Source organism: Miniopterus natalensis, chromosome 15, assembly GCF_054644295.1.
Source record: "Miniopterus natalensis isolate mMinNat1 chromosome 15, mMinNat1.hap1, whole genome shotgun sequence".
Lineage (NCBI taxonomy): Eukaryota > Metazoa > Chordata > Mammalia > Chiroptera > Miniopteridae > Miniopterus > Miniopterus natalensis.
In genome coordinates this window covers 2,175,655-2,195,721 of record NC_142095.1, presented here as the reverse complement: position 1 = coordinate 2,195,721, position 20,067 = coordinate 2,175,655, and the positions used below count along the sequence as shown (strand labels likewise).

The 20,067-nt window shown below is 61.4% G+C and overlaps 1 protein-coding gene across 1 annotated transcript; it reads right to left on the bottom strand.

The window, feature by feature from the left end:
- Positions 1 to 940: 940 nt before the first annotated feature.
- Positions 941 to 19,312, bottom strand: EDEM1 (ER degradation enhancing alpha-mannosidase like protein 1). The gene is made up of 12 exons (XM_087824687.1): positions 18,775 to 19,312; positions 13,720 to 13,792; positions 10,897 to 11,000; positions 10,214 to 10,385; positions 8,663 to 8,846; positions 8,126 to 8,300; positions 6,185 to 6,305; positions 5,356 to 5,526; positions 3,668 to 3,741; positions 2,701 to 2,797; positions 1,960 to 2,163; positions 941 to 1,231 (listed from the first exon to the last, which is right to left on the bottom strand). Exons 1-12 carry the CDS (start codon positions 19,272 to 19,274, stop codon positions 1,142 to 1,144), a joined length of 1,965 nt encoding a protein of 654 aa, XP_087680813.1. The 5' UTR covers positions 19,275 to 19,312; the 3' UTR covers positions 941 to 1,141.
- Between the last annotated feature and the right edge of the window lie 755 nt (positions 19,313 to 20,067).

Genomic DNA, 20,067 nt, shown 5'->3' with positions numbered 1-20,067 from the left:
AGCCCCTGGGCGTGAGCCCTCAGCTCAGGTTCAGAGAGGGGTTCTGGCCGAGGAAACAAGAAAGCAAGGGGCAGGAGAGAGAGGGCGTCTCGGCGCAAGTTCCTCCCTGTCAAGCTTGTTCACTTGCCGGGTGGCGTCTTCCTGACCCCCTCCCCCCCGCCGTGGTCCCGCCCCGTGGCAGCACAGGGCAGGCCTGCTAAAACCACAGCGGCGCCAACGGAAATCACATAAGGCACTGGGCTAAGGCCCGCGCTGCAGAGCGGCCGGAGGCGGGCAGCCCTGCGGCCGGCCCCTCCCGGGCTCAGCTAACTGGCACGAGACGCAGGAAACAAAAGCAGAGCATGAATCTGACCCCCACGGTCAGAATCGAGAGCCTCGGTTAGTAACTGAGACCGATGGACGCGCAGGCAACCTTAGGTGCTTTTCCCTCCCCAGAAGGCACCCTGGTCCTGGAACTACGAGAGTTCCTCAGGTAAGTTCAAAAGAAATGTAAAACACATCCACAAGGTCTACCGCTGAGCTCCAAGAGTGCGAGGCACAGCCTAAGAGGCTGCCTGTGGGAATTCAGGCAACGCCACGATTCGTAAGCAAGTAACTGAGAACACTGCGAAGGTCCCTGGGGTGCAGATGAACGGCTGGGTGACCTTTTCCCCATGTGATCCAAAACCATGGGCGGGTGTCTGGGAGGGAGCCCAATATCCACCGAGACAGAAAGGAGGACAAAATGCAGTAAGTGCAAGGTGCCAGGTGAACCTCAGGCCCTGTGCCCAGGAGTCCACGCACAGCCCGCGAACAGAGGCGGCGACGCTGCGGTCACGGCGAGGGCCGGCGAGGGGAGGCGACTGCTGGACCCCATGGCCTGAAGCTACGAAGATCCACCCACCGTGCTGAGTAACAGCAGCAGGTCCGACTTCTCTGGACCTTCTCACTTCAAATTACATCCTGAAAAAAACAGGGCATTTTATTGAACAGAAGGGAAACACTAAAGTAAGCGGGACTCTCGTGGGTGCGGGCGAGGCGCGGACAGAATGCCTGCGGCACTGCGGACGGATGGCCAGGCGCCTCCCCTCCCCTCGGACGGGACCGGGCGTGGCTGGGCGGCCGTCGGTCGGGTTCGGCTGGGCCCGCAGAGCAGCGCAGGTCAGACGAGGCCGACCATCTGGTCGATCTGTCTCATGTAGACGCTCTTCAGGGGCAGCGAGTATCTCCGCTCGTCAGGGACTCGGTTGCACTGGAAAGACGGGGGGACGGGGAATTTCGATTAAAACTCCATGTGCTGAGCCTCAGGGAATGCGGCTGGATGACCCGACTCGGGTCTCAGCCGGGCATGGTGGACACCCGGGGTGTCCTGTGTGCCGCAGACGACCCCGAGCCCACCCCCAGCCGTGACAACGGAAGCTGTCTGCAGGCACTGCCGACGTCCCCTGCGGAGCAGAGCACCCAGCTGAGGAGCACGGGGGTAATGGGACACCCCACTTCCCAGGGGAGGTGGGGCCGGGGAGGCGCCATCCACGCCCCTGGGCAGCGGCCGGACTCCCAGCTGTGCGGCCTCCGCCTGCCCCTGGGCCTGTGCGCTGCCGTCCACCCCGCTGAGGCCGACCGGCGGGATTCTGTAAGAGGTTCCCTTGCCCTCAGGCTCCGGCAGATCGGAAGGAAGGAGGGTCTCGGGCCGCTCTGCTGGCTCCCTCCGGCAAGGTCCCTGCCCCCGCTCAGAGCAGGTGCTGCCCAGGCCACCCGCCCACGCGCTCTCCCACCCAGCTCCGTGACCATCTCCCCGCCGACCCCTCAGCCGGAGTGACAATGGCCACGGCTCCTGCGGTTCCCACACCCTGCAGAAACCTGCGTGAACAGCCTTTGCAGAACTCGCCTCGGGTAGCCAGACCCGAGGGCGCCAAGTAGCTCACTAGCAGCGTTTTCCCTCCATCCACAGGCAGAGCGCGCCTGGGAAAGGCCACTTACGTTGGAGCTGGAGTTGATGACTTTCAGGTCGTGAGACTTGGGCCTCTGCACAGACTTCCCCTCCACGTCCCTTGGTCCCTCTTCCGGAAAGAACTCCTTCCAGGGCGACTCCCGAAGGTGCTTGTCCACAGACACAATGTGTCCCTCAGTTGTAAACATGTATCTGGTTCCGGATTTGTGTACTGGATTCTCCTCATCAAACAGCTGGTGGGAAAGAAGAAACAATTGGAAACTGTAGCAGGTGGGACCTCAGGCGGTGCAGCCTCCTCAGGAAGGGGGTGCTTGGCCCTCAGGCTTCTCAGTGACAAGTGGGTGGAAACACATCAGTTAACAACCATGGTTCCCAACTTGGCTGCAAGTCTGAGTCACCAGTTCTGCTTAAACTCAGAGGTACCCCCACCCAACTAGAGATTCACAAGGCCCAGGACTAAGAGCCAACCTTGGGCCATAAGTGAAGCCCCTGGGTGATCCCCACATGCTCCCCGAGAGGTCCTGGGCCGCAGTTCTAGACTCTCTGCACCCCACACACTGCCGGTGCCAGAGGGAGGAGGCCGGCGTTTTATCCTTTGACCCCCAGCAAGTGGGCCACCTTCCAGCTCATTCCCGTGTCAGCACACGGGCTGGGCTCTGAGGACACAGGGCACACAGGGCCCAGGAAACTCATGTTAGACGGCAGGCGCTGACGAGTGTGACGCCTGCTCCGAGACGGAACACGTCCCGCGTGGACCCTGCGACACGCACCAGGTACAAGTACTTGCAGGTCTCGCTGAGGAAGAAGCTCTCCATCCGGTCCTCCTTGGACTTGTCGATGACGTGGTGCAGTGTGGCGTACCCGCACCTGCAAGACAGGCTCCGTCAGCCCAGCCCGCGCCTCCGGCGCGCACTCGCTCGCGAAGCAGGGGCCAGGCCACCAGCCGCCGCAGGACACGCCGACCGCGCCAGGGCCAAGCGCCGCCCGCTTTCAGCCCAGACTGTCTGCAGGTTCGTTTAAAAACGGACTTGGCGGCCGAATCACCGGGTTAGTTGTGGGGGGAGGGGCCGGGCGCTGGCAGGTGTTGCCCGAAGCCTAACGTGACACCGGGAAATGACTGGCGACAAGTTCAGGGCTGGCTGACGTTTTCTGCCCTGATATTTAGACAAAGTCTGACCGCTCCTCTCTGCACTCGGCCAGTACCGTGCTAATATTCTGCCTGTGCGTTTTCGTGCTCCCCAAACCTTTTACTGTATGTTTTATTTGTATAACTAGGGGAAAGAAGTTGCTAAGAACACAGTCTGCGGGCTGGCGCGGCCCAGCGGCTGAGCATCGACCTAGGATCCAGGAGATCGGGGTTCGAGTCCCGCCAGGGCCCAGGCCCGGGTTGCGGCTCGATCCCCAGCAGGGGGCGTGCGGGAGGCAGCCGATCAATGACTCTCATCACTGATGTTTCTCTCTCTCTCCCTCTCTATGAAATCAACAAAGATATATTAAAAAAAAAGAAAAAAGGAATGCAGTCTGCCAGAGTCTTACAGACAGAAACAGTAAAAAAAAAGCCATTCCCACTATAACGGACAGGCTCCATTACACAAAAAGGAATCAGTTCCCCCACAAAATTAACATTAGTGACCCGCCCTATAAATCAAAGTGCAACAGAGAACAGGACAATGTTTCCCTGGAGCAGCTCCAAACAAACCACAGCGGCCGACGGGAGGAAGGAACTTGGAGACTAACTTGGCTTTCGTGTACTTCTCCAGGCTCTGCAGGATGTCCATTCCCACGTGGAGGTAGAAGGGGTTCTTGGTGGCCTAGAGAGAGCGAGAGAACGGGGGATGTGCCATCGCAAACATCACGGGGCCGCAGGAATTTCCGAGCAGATGAGTCCAAGTGGCAGAGGAGGCACAGGGCCGGCCACTCTGTCCTGAGGGTCAGCGTCACAGGACCAAGGAGTCTGTCAGCTCACGTCCCGGGGCGCCGACGGCCGGTTAGGGCGCAGCGGGCCCGAGGCAGCCGCTCCAGGCAGAACCGTGCCCTGCTTGGCCGCCCTGAGCCCGCCAGGGCCGGGAACAGGCAAGGCCCCGCCGACAGAGCCACCTCTGGGCGCAAATCCAGTTCCCGTCCTGCCTGGAAGCCCCCAGAGACGCGCCTCGGGCAGGGGAGGCGGGCGTCCGCCCGCGCCCTGCTCAGCTCCCAGATCCTCGGGGGCTGCGCCGGCTCCGACCACCCGAGCTCCTGGGGCGGCTGTGCCGTCGTCACACGCTCAGGGATGGTTGTTAGATGGCTCGGTTCACCCCACTAATAGTTTAAAAGCTGGGGGTCATCTTTAAAAGCTGAGGATATGCCCCTGGTGCCGACTCGCAGCAGCAAAATCAGAGAACTAAGGGGTGGCTGTCGCTGGCCTGAGAGGGCACCGGGAGGGGCCTCGGGGCGAGGCCGGAGGACGGTGTCCACCGACCCTAAGGAAACGGCCAGCGCGAGGAAGCAGCCCGACAGGAGCGGAGATAAGCCCAGAGGCAGCAGCCCTAGGCCCCGGGGCGCAGGCGGCACCAGGCACATGGTCCTCGAAGGGTGCGCTGACCCCCGAGCTCAGGGAGGCAGCCTGAGGGTGTCCTTCCCCGAGAGGTTACGTGAAGCTCCCGGGGCACGGGCACTGCTCCCAGTTTCACCGATTCCCCCCTTTTCATTTAGAAGCAAATGACAAGGACCCAGTGTCAGGCTCGATCCCCAGCCCTGTCGGGGCGCATGGGGGAGGCACCCCATCGACGTGTCTCTCCCAGCCACGTTTCTCTCCCCCTCCCTCCCACTCTCTGAAAAAGCAATGAAAAAATACCCTCAGGTGAAGACTAAAAAAACACAGGCGTCCGCGTGGGCTGCCCCAGGCCTGCGGCCACACCGCGAGCAGCGCCTCCGGTGAACGGCGAGGACACCGGGGCACGCGGACGGCAGGCGCCTGTAAGCGTCGGCCTCAACCCGCGCGGACTCCCCGGGCAGGAACGTTCCCGCCCGCACGGAAGTCACCGCACGAAAGGCGAACGCGGTGTTTTAAACATTAAACAAAATAGGAACCTTTTGTCTGAATAATTACTACCGGTAATCAGGCCGGTTCCACAGCACAGGAGCTGCACCCCCAGGGCTGTGCGGTCAAGCAGATTTGGGGAACACCAAGTCCCAAACCGATCGTGATTATCTGAGGCGGCGGGAAATGAGCCCTCAGGGAAGCCACGGCCAGGCTCTGCGACAGGTCAGGTAAAAGCCTGTGACCGCGGACGCCTTCCCTGCCCTGTGGGACCGCGAATGACGCTGACTAGGGACCGAGTCACCACGAAACAACAAGCCCCGCGCCAGCCGGCAGGGGCTCGCCGAGCACCAGCCGCCGGGCCGCCCCAGGCCGCCCCCAGGCCAGCGGCGAGCGGACCGGGCACCTGGTAGAGCAGGTACGTGGACTCCACCAGCTCCGGCCGCAGCGGGTAGAAGAGCACGTCGGGGGCCTGCAGCTGCCAGTTGTACCGCTCCGGGAGGGCCCCGTACCGCTTCCAGATGGCGTAGTAGAAGGCGTGCAGGCAGATGGCGTCCTCCACGTCTCCTATCAGCACCTGCGGGACGCAGGTCGCCAGGCTGAGGCGCTGTGCCCAGGGTGGCAGCAGGCCGCACCAAGGCCGGGGCTCGCCCTCCACGCACCCGCCCCCACCCCGGGGGAGACAAGACCAACCCCAAAGCGGGAACCCCGGGTGAGAGACGCCCTCTCGAGGGGGCCGCCAGCGCCGGGCGGATGTGAACGGCACCGGCCAAGGCCTCGTGTTCGAGATCGCCCAGCCCGGCCGGCGTGGCTCAGCGGCGGAGCGGCGGCCTGGGACCCAGGAGATCGCGGTTTGACTCCCGGTCAGGGCACACGCCCGGGCTGCGGGCTCCATCCCGTCGGGGGTGTGCGGGAGGCAGCCGGTCGATGACTCTCTCATCACTGATGTTTCTCTCTCTCTCCCTCTCCCTTCCTCTCTCTGAAATCAATAAGAACATTTTTTGGGGGGGGAAATGAAGACAGCCGAGAGGGGACATCCCCAAATGACACACAGTCACTTTTCAGGCACAGCTTCATGCTTATCTGTGGCTCCGGCCAACACTCTGGCAACCGAGACAGGTTGTGCCCCTGATCCCCACGTATGAAGGAGCCAGGGAACACGAGGCGCCGTGAAAAGTAGAAAGCAAAGCCCTCCCCACGAGTGCGTTTTCTCAGCGAATATGCGGGTGGAGTACCTGCAGCCCGGGGAAGAAAGCCTGCAGGGAGTCGATCCACGTGTTCATCAGCCGCCCGCTGAACATGTCCACGTTGACGTAGAGCGGGGGGTCCCCTTCGCCCTCGTTGCAGGCTTCCCGGCTGTGGCCAGCAGAGCAGCGAGGGTGAGAGAGACGCCGAGGCGCCAGCCCCACCCCCTAGTGGCCCCTGGGGTTTGGCGTCAGTGGCATCAAGGTTAAGGTCCCTCCTCCCTCCTTTGAGCCTCCGCGGACAGGCCGCCTCTACCCACCGGGCAGGGAGCCACCTCCCACAGCGTGAGAGTTGGAACTCAGCCCCGGGCAGGCCAGAGCTCACCGCCCTCCGCGGAAGGCACGTGGACAGTCAGGCGTGAGGGCGGGACCACGCAGGGAAGGGGCACACGGCACGGTCTGCGTGGGATCCCACTGAGTGGGGAGGCCTGGTTATTTCTGCATAAAAAGGAGCCTCTTCTCTAATGAGGTCCCACACCGCGGGCCTGCAGGGATGCATCCGAGCAAGACGCCCAAGGGATTGCTGCTCAATTCAATCTGGGGCTTTAAAAAGTGAAAATGAGCCCTGGCCGGGTGGCTCAGCTGGTTGGAGCGACGTCCTGTGCACCGGAGTGTCGCAGGTTCGATCCCCGGTCAGGGCACATGCCTGGGTTGTGGGTTCGATCCCCGGCAGGGGTGTGTGCGAGGCAGCCGATCGATGTCTCTCTCCCACGTGGATGCTGCTCTCTCTCCCCGCCCCGCCTCCCTCTCAAAAAATCAAAATTTAAAACGTTAACAACAACAACATCAACAACAAAAGTAGAAACAGCTGAGCTCTGGCCAAACAGCCTGTTAGCGGAGCTCAGCACTCGCAGCGGTTCCCACGACAGCCGGCGTGGACACGGGTCCGAGAAAGATCCTGCCACGCAGGACGCTCGAGCCGTGACCAACAGGCCCGGGGAGCGAGGCGACATCGGAGGAGCCGCCGGGACGCAGCAGACGTGCTGTTTAAAGCCAAGAGGGAAACGACGAGGCGCCTGCCCTGCCCTCACGGGGGAGAGCAATCCCAGCAAGTCCTCGGAAAGTAAGAGCCGAAGCGACTCGGGGACCATCCTGCCTGCAGCTCTACCTGCAGTGAAAGCCAGCGAAACACGGGCCGTGCGGCCCCTCCCGGCGGCCAGGCCCCTGGAGGGCACCGGGGATGCTGCCTCCCCACAGCCACGCGCGCGGCCCCTCCCGGCGGCCAGGCCTGAGTGACCAGGACACGGGCCGTGCGGCCCCTCCCGGCGGCCAGGTCCGTCTGCGTGACCAGGACACGGGCCGTGCGGCCCCTCCCGGCGGCCAGGTCCGTCTGCGTGACCAGGACACGGGCCTTGCGGCCCCTCCCGGCGGCCAGGCCCATCTGCGTGACCAGGACACGGGCCGTGCGGCCCCTCCCGGCGGCCAGGTCCGTCTGCGTGACCAGGACACGGGCCGTGCTGGCCTGTCATTCTCAGATTAGGTCACAAAGCGCGTGGCTTCCACTTGGCCTCTTTCTCTCCACGGGAAGAGGCCATGAGCCGCCTACAAAGAGGCCTGAGGAGCTGAGACCTGTAGCCAGCAGCCAGCGGGACACGGCCACTGAGCCTGGGAGTGGACCCTCCGGCCCTGACCAGCCTTGACGAGGCACAGCCCCCACCGACAGCCTGGGGACAGCCTCGTGAGACCCTGATCAGCTCAGCTGCTTCCGGCTCCCGGCCCCCCAACACTGCGAGATGCTGTCTGCTGCTCTAAGCCGAGCTCTGGGGTGACCTGTGACGCAGCAGCAGGGGGCTCATACCCCTCCTCACCCCCAGATGACTGACAAGCAGCAGTGAGGGCCGAGGCCAGCGGACCCTGTGAATTCAGGGCGAGACGAGCAGGACCGCGTCGGACCCGCGTCCCGGGCGCCGGGAGAGACGCAGGCAGACGCACCCTCTGCGCAGGTGGCTCTGGATGCTGCGGTAGGCGGCGTTGAACATGTCCAGGTCTTCCTTCTCTCCGAAGAGAATGTAGGACTTCAGGAGGTACTCATAGAAGGAGTCCAGCCCGGCCCCCAGGCCGCTCTGCTTCCCAACCCAATGGCCCGTCTGAATGTTGACCACGTTGCCTGTGAAGCACACAGAGCGGGTCAGGCCCCACCTGTCGGGGGGGGGCAGGTTTCCCAGGGGGACCCCCGTACACGACGACCTCCGTCCTGGGCAGGAGCAGAAGGAAGGGAAGCTTGGCCTCAAACCGTCCTGAGTCCTAACAGCGGCTTGGACAGCCAGGAAAGCTTCCCGAACAGACCGGGTTTGACCACCAATGTGGGGAAAACATTTAGTGCAAAATAAAAACAGGGTTGTCATTTTGCTTTTCCCATCGAACCTCACAACTGCCCTGAGCCATGTCACAGGAAAACCTGGGGGGGGCACACGCTGAGGGCCCACCTCCGACTGATCAGTTTTCAGGGCTGGAGAAGGTGCCACCTACCCAGCAGCCCCGTGCCGTCGCTCCGGAGGTTCCAGAGGGCTTTCACCGCCCGCCTGGCCACCCACTCAAACGTGGAGTCCCCCAGCAGGCGGCTCAGGATCCCAAACTCCACCAGGAGGGAGCCAGCCCCAGCCGTGCACGTCTCGTTGTTGCTGTCGGGGGGAACGCCCGTCTTCAGGTTCACCTAGGGACAGGGAGAGACAACGGGTTCGTGGCAAAACCCCGGGAGCCCGCATGGCTCGAAGGCAAGGCCTCAGCCACCACCTGAACGGAGGAGCCACACTCGCTGCAACGAGTCAGCTCCCCCCGGGACGACACGAGAGCTGCAGACACACACGGACGGGACGCTGAGAGCGCCACAGCCTTGTCTGGCCAACACGGGCCGCCCAGGGCCGCTCGCTCGTCCACCCCTTCCCAGCAGGTCCTCCTCGTGGTCACACGGCCCCAGGGCTGGGGCTGGACCCAAGCTCGGCTGTGCAGCCACTGACACGTGTCGTGAGCCACTGCGAGCGAGCTCCTGCTCAGACACGCGGCCAGAGGCAACAGGCCGCTCCGTCCCAGGCGCCGGGGCCTGGCTGGGCTCTGCTGGCTACCCAAACGCTGGCTCAACCCCCAGAGGAGTCCTGGGCTCGGCACATCAGACACCACGAGGGTGAAATCTTACTCCAGATCTTGCATTTAGATCAGCAGCACACTGGCTGGTCTGTGCAGGCCTCGCTTGGAAGCAACTGCACGAAACAGTCAAAGGGACAGTCACCGAGCTCCTACAACTACCCCGGGAGGGTCTCTGGGGAAATGCACCCGGGTCAGAAACAAAGACAAGTCCCCACCAGGGGCTATAAGTTCCACCCGTGAAAGGACAGTACTGAGCCCAGGACACAACTCCTTCCGAAGGGGGAAGGCGCCGTGGGATACGTCACTGTGTGCCCGGCCCACGCAGCCGCTCAGTAAATGCTAAACGAATCGAAAAACGTTTACATCGTATTTAGGGCCAAATTCTCTCTAAGATACAGCTTTCCTCTTGCATATCAACTCCATTCCTCCCCCGCAAATACAGGGCATCCCCCAAAATGTGCACACACTGTAACAGCTGGGAGCTCACTTAATTTTCACTCCTTTTCAGGTTTAACTGATTTGAAATAGCGGGTGAAGCCAGACTACCTTTTGGACAAAGAAAATTTATCCTAAAGTGCCGCTCGACTTTTTTTATGGGGACACATAGAAGATTAAGTTTACGGTACAAGACCGGCAGCAGTCAACGCGTTGAGGGCGCACAAACGCCGCGTGAAATGGCCCGACGTCGGCGATGCCACGGCTTCACGCTATCAGCAGGGCCTGGGCCAGAAAGGTCATTAGTTTAAAAACAGGTGTTGACAAAGAAAATTATTCATTTCTGTAGATTCTTCTAAATTTTGAAAATGAGCCGTGTGTTAGTCAGCACTGACTTTACAGTCACTCCACGTGTGTGCGCATTTCTTGGGAAACACCCTGTACATTAATCGACAAAGACTTTCGCCCAGGAAGACGGGGGCTGCGGGCTGGCCTGCCTACCCGCGGGTAGGGAATCCCCGTCTTGGTGTTCTCAAAGGCAGGGAGGAGCCTCACGGCCAGGTCGTGGGCCATGTGCAGCAGCTCGTTGTCATAGTCCTTAATCGTCATGTCCCCAAAGGGCTGCTTGGAGTCTGTTATTATTCTGTGGGCAGAAAGGAGGCTTCCCAGGACCCTAGTGACAGGAGGAACACAGGAAAACAGAATCACTTTGGCTGTGAGATGTGTACAGTCCCGTTCAGACAGGCAGAGCAGCCCGGCCGGCGTGGCCCAGCAGGTGAGCCTCGGCCTAGGGGCCAGGCGATCGGGGTTCGAGTCCCGGTCGGGGCACATGCCCGGGTTGCGGGCTTGATCCCCAGGAGGAGTCCTCCGGGGGCCGGGAGAGGGGAACTTTCATTTCCTTTGGAAATTTATAAGTTTTCCTAGGACACAGTGAAGGGAGGAAACGAGACCGGACACCCACTAACGGGACACCTATCTCACACCTTTGTCCAAGCGTGTCTTTCTGGTCAGTCCAAAGTGTGATCACTCTGAGACGTCGATTGCTCCCGGCTGGACAAATCCAGCACGAGGATGGAAAACGCGGGTGCGCCCACGTGGTCTCCGTGGCCTCCGCCTTGGTCCCCGGCCCGTGGGCCCCGCGGGGTCCCCGCCTCACACGCACGGCCCCTTACGCGCTGCGTTACCTGATGGTGGCCTCGAAGACTTGCACGGTGGAGTCCTTGTCAAATGAAACGGTGTCGATCACTAACTTGACCGCCTTCTGGAACTCGGAGGAATTTCCCATGATCTTGAAAAAGAGGAACACGAACCATTACAACAGCCTGAGGGGAGACGGGTGCCCGTCTGCGGCAGAGGAGCCCGGGGCGCTCCTGGGCTACGGCGCGTGGTGAGGCCTGGCCTCCGGCTCAGCAGCCACGGCCGCGGACAGCGAAACTGCGAGCATCGCTCCTCGTAGAACCGTCAGCCCCCCTCTCTCCCCCTCACGCAGGGCATCAGAATCCCTAAAATTCTAGAAACGGGTCAAAATACATCCCCAAACTGAAGAAACAAAGTCGTGGCCTTTCCTTGCTCCTCGAACACACCGGCAGCCTGGGTGCCTGGCTCCCAGGCCCCGAACATCGGGAAACGGCCGCCGCTTGTGACCCAGGTGTCTCAACCCTCGGAGAACCAGCCCTGTTCTCTTTTGGAGCCAAGCGTAAAACCAGAGACATTCAAAACAAACCAAACCCGAGGAACAGTCGGCTCTGCCCCTTAAACGCGCACCCGCGAGCCGCGGTCCCCATCTGGGCGCCCGGACGTGACGTCCCACCAAGCGGCCGTCTCCACGTGAACTGCAACCGGGCACGAAACTTTACCGCTGACCCTGAACCGAGAAGCTTTCACGCTGCTCACAGTTTCACGACGACGGCATCAGAAGGACACACCCAGAGGCAGGAAAGACAAACGACCGCCGTCGGACACTGCTCCTTCCAGGTGCGCCCCATCTCCTGGCCTTTGCTGGCCCGCGGCAGGGCCGCCCGGCGCTCAGGGCCCCGCAGCAGGCGGAGCCATCCCGCTGCAGGCGCAGGCTGCGGGCGGCCGGGGGTCACCACCTCCGAGGGGCCGCTGCGCAGCTCCGGGCGCCTGTTCGCCGTGTCAGCAAACAGAAGCAGCTCCTAAAAACAAGGCCGGAGCGCGGGCCCAGCAAGGGCCGGATGCTGTACAATGAAAGCCACAGACGGGCTGTTTCCTCTCGGGGTCCGTTTCCTTGCAGATGCTCAGCAGCACCGGTATCTGCCGGCAGCTGCAGCTGTGGATCTGGTTTCAGGTCAAGAGGAAGGTGGGGAGGGAAGCTGGCGCCTGCAGCTCACACCGGAACTGACCGGTGCAGTCGGAACAGCCAGCCAGGCCCGCGTCCCTCACTCAGGCGCAGGGCGGGCTGGGCTGGGCAGGGCGGCAGGCGTGTGTCCACACTGCAGGACTTCTCAGAGCCTCTAAGATGCTGGTGTGCGCTGTGGCTCCCCAGCAGTCAGACGGACACGCCGACTTCTGCGAGTTCACTGGGGACAGAATTCTACTTTCAAGGGGGGCCCTTGGAACCTGTGCTGGGAAACCCTGGCCCAGTAGAAATTCATTTTTTGAACACACATCTGCATTAGACGCGGACAGTGCGGTGGATGAGAGAGATAAGGCCCTGAACTTCACGAGCGCAGCAGGGGCACAGGAAGACGCACAGGGCAAGAGAGCTGGGGCTTCCACAGCTGTATAGGAGTCTTGGGACTTTGTTAAGCAACACGTGTGGCTGAGTCAGCCTGTTATCTTGACAAGTCAGCTCTAACTGTGCCAAACATACTGGTCTGGGCACATCCGGTCGGCTACGGTGGATGAGGGAGCTGGAGTAATAAACGCAGGAGCAGATCCTGGGAAACCGAAGTGCTTGGCACCCCAGCCTGGCCAGACCGCAGCGGCTGCCCCATCGCACCGCGGGCGAGGGGGACGCGGAATGGCTCTCAGACTCCTAAGCCCCAGTGGCTCCACTAGGAGCAGCACACTGGCCGGCGCTGACGCGAACTCTGCCAGCATTACGCAACCCACTCCCGACGCCTTAACCTCTTACGGGGAAGCTGAAAAGACAGAGCCAATGATTGAACGCAGGACGGCTCGGGCCACAGTAAGGCTTTCTAACGGCAAAGGCTTGCTGGCCACGGAGGGGAGGGGTCTGAAAGCTCTGAGTTGGGTGGCGGAGGTTGGGAAGGCCTGGCGTCGAGCACCCACCCCGGCACCGAGCACCCACCCCGGCGCCGAGCACCCACCCCGGCGCTCACTCTTCTACCTGCTCTGCAACTCCGGCCAAAGGTCTCCGGTTCCCCAGCCAACGTGGGGCAAGGGCGGCACCGAGGGGGAGCCCGGCGGGCAGGGCCCGCAGCGAGGACAGGCGGCTACAGAGAGGCCTCCGCTCGGGGCCGCGGGGGCCTGCTCGCACCCGGGGGCGGGGGGCCGGCGGCGTGTCGGGGGACCCCCGACCCTCAGCCCTTGTTCTTCGCTTCTGAAACCTCCTTTTTACGGCTGTGAAGGTTTACGGTCACTGTAAACTCTAAAGAAATGTCTTTCGACTCTTTGAGAGAATAAAGTAGAGGGAAACGGGGCCGGACACAGGTCCCCCTACTCATCACACTTTCCACTCCTCTCTTTAGGGGAATCACGTCTCCCCTCATTTACCTCCAATGCTTCTGCTCTGGGCATTAATGCCATTAAAAGAAACAACGGTTATGAAAGCTAGAAATATACAGGGTGTCCCCCCAAAAACGTATACACACTTTTTCCTGACAGCTCAACCGATGTTTCTTTCTTTTCAGATTTAACCCACTGGAATTAATAATTATTCAAAGTGTGTATACATTTTCGAGGGACACCCTATATTTTGAGTATCAGGTTTCCAGGAATGCCCATCCTTGGGGGGAAACTAGGGGTCTCAAACTCCAAAATATCTTAATGAATTTTTGAAAATACCGAGGCTAGATACTTACTGCAAGTGTATCCAACGAATCCACGAGTGTCAGGGAATAATTCCCCAGGACGTCATTGATGTTCAGATTGGAACTAAAAAGGAAACAAATTAAAATGAAACAAAGGCACTTATTTTAAAAGAGAAAAAATGCAGTAAAACTCGTAACGCCCATTGGAAACTAAAACTGCCGGCAACTCCCATTTACTCAGGACCGGTCAGGGTGGATCAGGGTGGCGAAGGCCCTTCTATCTCACGCCAGTTTTTATGACGTCCGACAGCTGAACCGAGTCACAGGGCGGCCGAGACACGGGCCCTGAGGGTGGGAGACCCGCCCGGAAGCCGGCAGCGAGTCACCTGCCGTCTCGGGGATGCAGTTTTATAGCCATAGATGCTCTCTCCGCTCAGCTTCAAACAGCTCCGACTTTCAAACCCTCAGGAACAAGAAGGGGCAGGCCCTGTCGAGCGACCTGCCCCAAATACTCCACCAGGAAACCGGCCCTCCGGCCGTCACACCAGAGAGGAGCCGGTCCCTCCAGCGCGGCCTTAGCCTCGCTCGCCGGGCCTCCGGGTGGGGGAATAAATGAACTTCACCCCACGTTTCACTAACCCTCTCCCCGCGTCCCAGCACCTACGTGGGCCTGAGAGAGGAGCTGCGTCACTTCTGCGACAGGCTCCCTGTCCCTTGACACCGCTTCCCTCTCGGAAACCACCTGGCGACCCAGCGCCAGGGCTCCGCGGGCACTCTGACCTCCTCGCTGACAGTGATCCTCGGTCCGGGTCCCACAACCCAGAGAGGAGCCCGGAAGCTCGAAAAGACCAAAGTAAGGAGAGAAATACGGCGACTGTTTAAACACCAAAGCGACAGAGCCCGGTTCTGTCGTCACTGCTACTCTGGCGTCTTCCGTCAACCCCAGGCCATTTCACCTGCTCCCTGGGACACTCTAGAGGGTCCTCGGCCAGTGCCCGGGGGACAGCTCTACAGCCTCCCCTGTCGCCTGGAGCCTCCCAGCTGCCTCGCTTCACGCTGTTGGGCCACTTAATCTGGGACAGACCGCGCGGCAAAACTTGGGGCCCGTTTTTAATATTTACTTATTTATTTACTTACTTATTTTAATCACCCAAGGACATGTTTCCATGGATTTTAGAGAGAGAGGGAGGGAGAGGGAGAGAGAGAGAGAGACGTCGATCGGTTGCCTCCTGCACACACCCCAACAGGGGATCGGAACCTGTAACTTTTGGGGTGCATAAGATGATGCTCCAACCAACTGAGCCACACCAGCCAGGGCTACAGCCATGTTTTTAAGAACAAGCTGGTGTAGCCCGGCGGGTGTGGCTCGGGTGGCTGAGCATCTCCCGCGCCAGGGGGTCTCCGGCCCGACTCGGGGCGCACGCCTGGGTTCCGGCTCCCACCCCAGCGGGGGGCTCGCAGGAGGCAGCCCATCGATGTCGACGATCCTCCCTCAGCACTGACGTTTCTGTCTCTCTCCCTACCCCTTCCTCTCTCTCTAAAATCAAGTAAAACATATTAAAAAAAACAAACCCAAACCATCAAAAAACAAGCTCGTGTAGAGGGCCGTCCAGGAGCTGGGATCTCGTCCCGCACGAGCCAGAACCGGGAGGCTGCGCGGCTGAGAAACCGCACCTGCCCGCTTTCCTCCGTCTGTCCGCTCTCTCTAAGAAAACTCACGGGGTCGCAGAGGGTCCTGCCCGGGGAGCGCCGCCCGTGGGTGAAAGAAGCACCTGGAGGGCGTGCCTGCCAAGGCACACGGGAGACCGGGACGCTGGAGGAGGTCACGGAGGTCACGGGAGGCAGGGACACCCTCGTGCCCAGCCCCCCACCTCCAGGCTCTGGGGCGTCCGTGTGGAACTAGACGGCTCCGCTGCTCAGGGGCAGACAGGCCTCCCGCCGCCCACTCACCAGGAGACGGTCCCTGACCATTCAGCACTCGAGCCAGACGCCCTCCTGGCCCAAACGGGCACATTACCCTGATCCATTTATGCCAAACTGCGACGTGGGCAGACCCGGGGTTGGTTCTCCGCAGCTGCTCCTGGCCGACGCCGGCCTGACTCGGTCTAAGTGCCTCCAGCCCAGCACCCAGCCTTCCGGGCCGGGCTGGGCGCAGAGCACGCGCCTTCCGGTCAGACCGCCGGCCGGCCCGCGGGACACAATCAGACTCCCCACTTCGTGCCACCCACCCCCCTGCGAATTCTTAAGGTTATCGCCCCAAAACAGAGCTGACGGGAAAGACTCAAACATATGATTAAAATTCCCACGTCCACTTAGCCCGTGCCAGCTGCTGAGACCTGCCTGGCACCAGGCAGAGGGCACCTCAGACACAGCCCGTGTCCAGGGGACTGGTCATCTGGGGGGACAGGCCAAGGGGAAGGAGGGTAAACACGCAGCAGAATCAACTCTCAAACATCGTCAAAAGCTGGGGTACCGGCTCCCAGGACAGGCACCAAAAGCAGGGCAGAGCCGATCAAGGAAAATCCCCGTCAGGCAGGTCAAGGGCATCACAGAGGGGCCTGCAGACACGGCCACCCAGACCTGGGGCCCAGGAATGAGTCCGCCGGGGGGCTTGTTAATTTGGGGTTTGCTGTTTTGTTTGAATCGTGATCCGGGTGGGAGAAAGCAGAGAAGGGTCACGGGCCCAGGACCTGACCCATCATTGGCTGAAGGATCGCAAATCTGTAATATCCAACCGGCTCGAAGAAACCGTGGGCCGGGAACCTTCCACCCAAATTGGGGATGTGAGAGGAACTGACTTTGCATAGTAACCGGGGTGGGACCCGAAGGCTCGCTATTTTTAGAGTTCAGGTTTTCCTGACTTCATGGTCACCGAGCACTTGACCACTGGTCAAACAAGGCGGCGAGATCAGCCTCAAGAAAATGTGACCAAAAAAACCAAAAGATTTGTGGTTAGCACCTGTGTTTTGTTTCCAGACTTTTTACAGAATATTCCAGTAGTTAAGCCACTCTATAGTTTTAAAACAAATCCTAAGAATATATTTGACAATGATCCCTGGAAGACCCTCGGTTTTGGAACTATCCGAACAATTTTTATTACAGGCTGTTTATTTTGGGGACGTGAATGTGCCCTATTGTTTCAGAGCCAGATGGTCAACCTCCCTTGAAAATACTCTAGTCTGGGAGGAGCAAGGTGAACGGAAGGGGAGTGAGAAAAATTAATCTTCCCACTCTTCGGAAGGTCCACTCCAGGCCACCAGAACCCAGCTCTCTCAGCTCCTCGAAGACACCGAGGTTTACCAACTACAGCCCTCCCAAATGCCACCCTTCCAAGGCCATCTTTCCAACAGCATGTGCACCTCAGAGCAACCTGACCTCAATCTACCCAGGCTGTCACCCAGCCCTCAAACCGAAACCCTCGCCGGCGACTTCAGCCTGAGACAAAGGCCCGAGCCACCCGGAACCCCCGCGGGCACCAGCAGGCCAATCGCCTGCTGCCTCCTGTCCCGTTCACTGGCGACGGGCTCCGGATACGGAAAAGTCACCAAACTCACTCTCCGGACCACCAGGGTCCCCCCTGAAAGTGTCACCCATCGCAGGTCCTCATTAAACCGTGCTCCTCAGGCCCACCCCGTAAAAAGGAATCTGAGGAAACGTCCGTGAGACAACAGGCGCTTGCTGAAAGTGTCCCCTCCCTCCCCCGTAACCCCACGGCGGGCGGCAGTGAGGAAACACTAAGGCCCAAACTCGCACACACACTTTCATCTCCAGGTTCTGACTCTGAAACCTGTGCAGGCACAAGGCCCGGGGCTGGCGGAAAAGACCGATGGAAAATAACTATCTGGTGGGATTTCAGGCTTTCTCTTTTTTCCAAATTTTAATTTTTCTCAGAAAATTAAGATGAAAAAACACACACCTAAGTATAAAGTCCAGTAGGGCCAAGCAAAACCAATAGTTCATTCATTCCCACAATCTGGAAGGCCTAGCAATTCTTTCATCATTTAATAAAACTTATTCTCAAAAAAAAAAAAAAAAAAACAGAAATAGGAAATACGTTTGTATGTATAAAGACTGATACAGAACACTGAGAAAAACAGCTCCGCTTCCCACCGTTTTAGGAAGGTCTGGTCTTTCTAAGTGAACCTGAGATGCGAGCTCCCCTCACTCAAAATCACGCTCTCAAACTGTAACTTAGGACGTGAATTTGCAGATGAACAGACCATTATTGAAACGCAACAAGGCCCTTTAGCATTGGGCTTCCTTTTCAGACCCCAAGGACTGGACTCGGGCTTTTCCCAGGTTTGGAAACACCTGTGTCCAAACGTCCGCAGGCCCAGCCCACCTGCTCCTCTGGCACCTGCAGGGCGCGGCGGGACCAGGCCCAGGCCGCAGGGTCAGCCCAGCCGCACCCTCCCGGGCTGGGAGGTCCTCCCCGCCCTGCTGTCCTCTTGGACTCTGAGGTCAGCAGCAGTGACCCTTGGAGCGCAGTCTCCGCAAACAAAGCTGATGGAAGCAGGGGCCTGGCCGCCCTCCCCACACAGCCCTGCCGCCCCAGGAGGGGCAAGCTATGGGACGGACAGACAGGCAGACAGGGCAACCCGCTGACAGTCCACTCAGCCGCCCAGGGAGTCTCCCCGGAGGGTCAGGACCCCAAATCTGGGCCAGGCAGACCCTCCCCGCCCCACCCAAGGGTCCTCAGCCGACGCAGCAGCCCCGTCAGGAAGGGGAAAGGTGCTCCCCGGGCTCCCCCCAAACTCACTGGGTGGCTTGGACAAGTCCTTTCCCGGGGCGACTCCTGAATTTTCATGTTTAGACAGAAAAGCCAGGGGTGGGGGAAGGGGGGTGAGGCTTGTTTTCAAGCTGCGCTCACAAGGGACTTCGCTCCGCTACTCGCTCCCTGGAGGGGGCGGCGCCGGGCGCCGAGAGCCCCCAGTCCCCGCCAGCGCGCGGCCCCGCCGCCGCCCCTCCCGCGCCCTGTCCCCAGGCTCCGGGAGCGCCAGGCAAGAGGTCGGCCCCAAGGCCCCCGGCGCCCCCGTCCCGGGCGTCGGGGAGCGGGCGCGGCAGCGGGGACGCCCCGGCCTCCCGGCCCCAGGGGCGGGCACTCACGGGTCGCGGCGGTCGGGCCCGCGCCCGCGGCAGTCGATGGGGTTGAGCTCGTCCTGCGGGAAGGCGTGCGCCATGTAGTTGTCGTAGCCGAAGACGAACATGCCCCGCGCCAGGTCGCGCATCCGGGCGCGCAGCTGCGGCGGGAAGGCGCCGCTGTAGCGCCGCTCGTACTCGTCCGGGCCGCGGCCCCGGCCGCCCAGCACGTAGCCCCAGTGCTCGGGGCCGCACACGCCCGGCCGCGGCCGCCGCGGGGGCCGCCGCCCCGCCGCCGCCGCCGCCGCCGCCGCCCCGGGGCCCGGCGGCCGCATCCACGACGGTCCCGACGGCGCCCCGGTCCCGTCGGCGGGGTCGTCGGGGCCCATCAGGCGCTGGAAGCCGAAGCTGAGCGGGAAGCGCTGGTAGAAGCCCATGCTGGGCCCCAGCCCGAAGACCAGCCAGAGCGCGCCGTGGAGGCCGAGCCGCAGGAGCAGCAGCCCCAGGACGAGCGCTCGCCATTGCATGGTCGCGCGGGCGCCGCGGGCATCCTCCCCGAGCGCGGGGCCCGCCGCCGCCGCCGCCGCCGCCGCCGCCGCCGCCGCCGCCCCCGCGCTGCCCGCCGTCCCGCTCGCGGCCCCTTTAAGGAACTCCGGGCTGACGCACCAGGAACCGGCCCATTGTCTCCCGCCCCCGGCCCTCCGGCCCGGCCCGCCAGGCCTCGCGTTCGCCCGCCGGGTCGCCCGGGATTGGCCCGGCCCGGCCGGGCCGCGAGGGGCGCGGCGCCCTGCCTCCCGCACCATAGGCCGCCCCGACGTCCGCGAGCCACGCCCGCCTCGCCCGAGGCCCCGCCCCGCGCACCAGGCCCCGCCCCCGCGCGCCGGGCCCCACCCCTCCAGGCCCCGCCCCTGGGCGGTCCCGAGTCCCCACTGGCTGGCGTGGCGAGTGGAGGCCGCTCGCGCTCCGGACGACGGAACTTCCAGCCAATGGGAGCGCGGCACGGTAGCGCCGCCGGCCGCCCGACGGAGACGTGGCCCCGACGTCCCGCGGAGCCGGGACCAGGGGAAGCCGCTCCCCGGGTAGGTCGGGGACGGCGACCGGAGGCGCAAGAGCGGGGACAGGGACGTTTCCCTATGAAGGGCTACTTCGCTCGGCAAGGGCAGGGTTTTTTCATTTTAATTTTTCAATTACAGTTGCCTTTCAATATTATTTTATGTTACTTTCGGGTGTACAGCGTCAGAACAGTGGTTACACAGTCTCATAATTTACAAAGTGTCCCCCTGGTATTTCCAGTCCCCACCGGACACCCTACATAGTTGT

Bases quoted from the DNA above. Each gene is read 5' to 3' on its own strand.
- EDEM1 (XM_087824687.1), bottom strand. From the start codon at position 19,274: ATGCAATGGCGAGCGCTCGTCCTGGGGCTGCTGCTCCTGCGGCTCGGC. The intron at 5,527-6,184 runs GTACTCCACCCG...TGCGTCCCGCAG, and splicing joins CTTTCTTCCCCGGGCTGCAG to GTGCTGATAGGAGACGTGGA. The intron at 3,742-5,355 runs GTGCCCGGTCCG...CGCTCTCTCTAG, and splicing joins CCACGTACCTGCTCTACCAG to GCCACCAAGAACCCCTTCTA.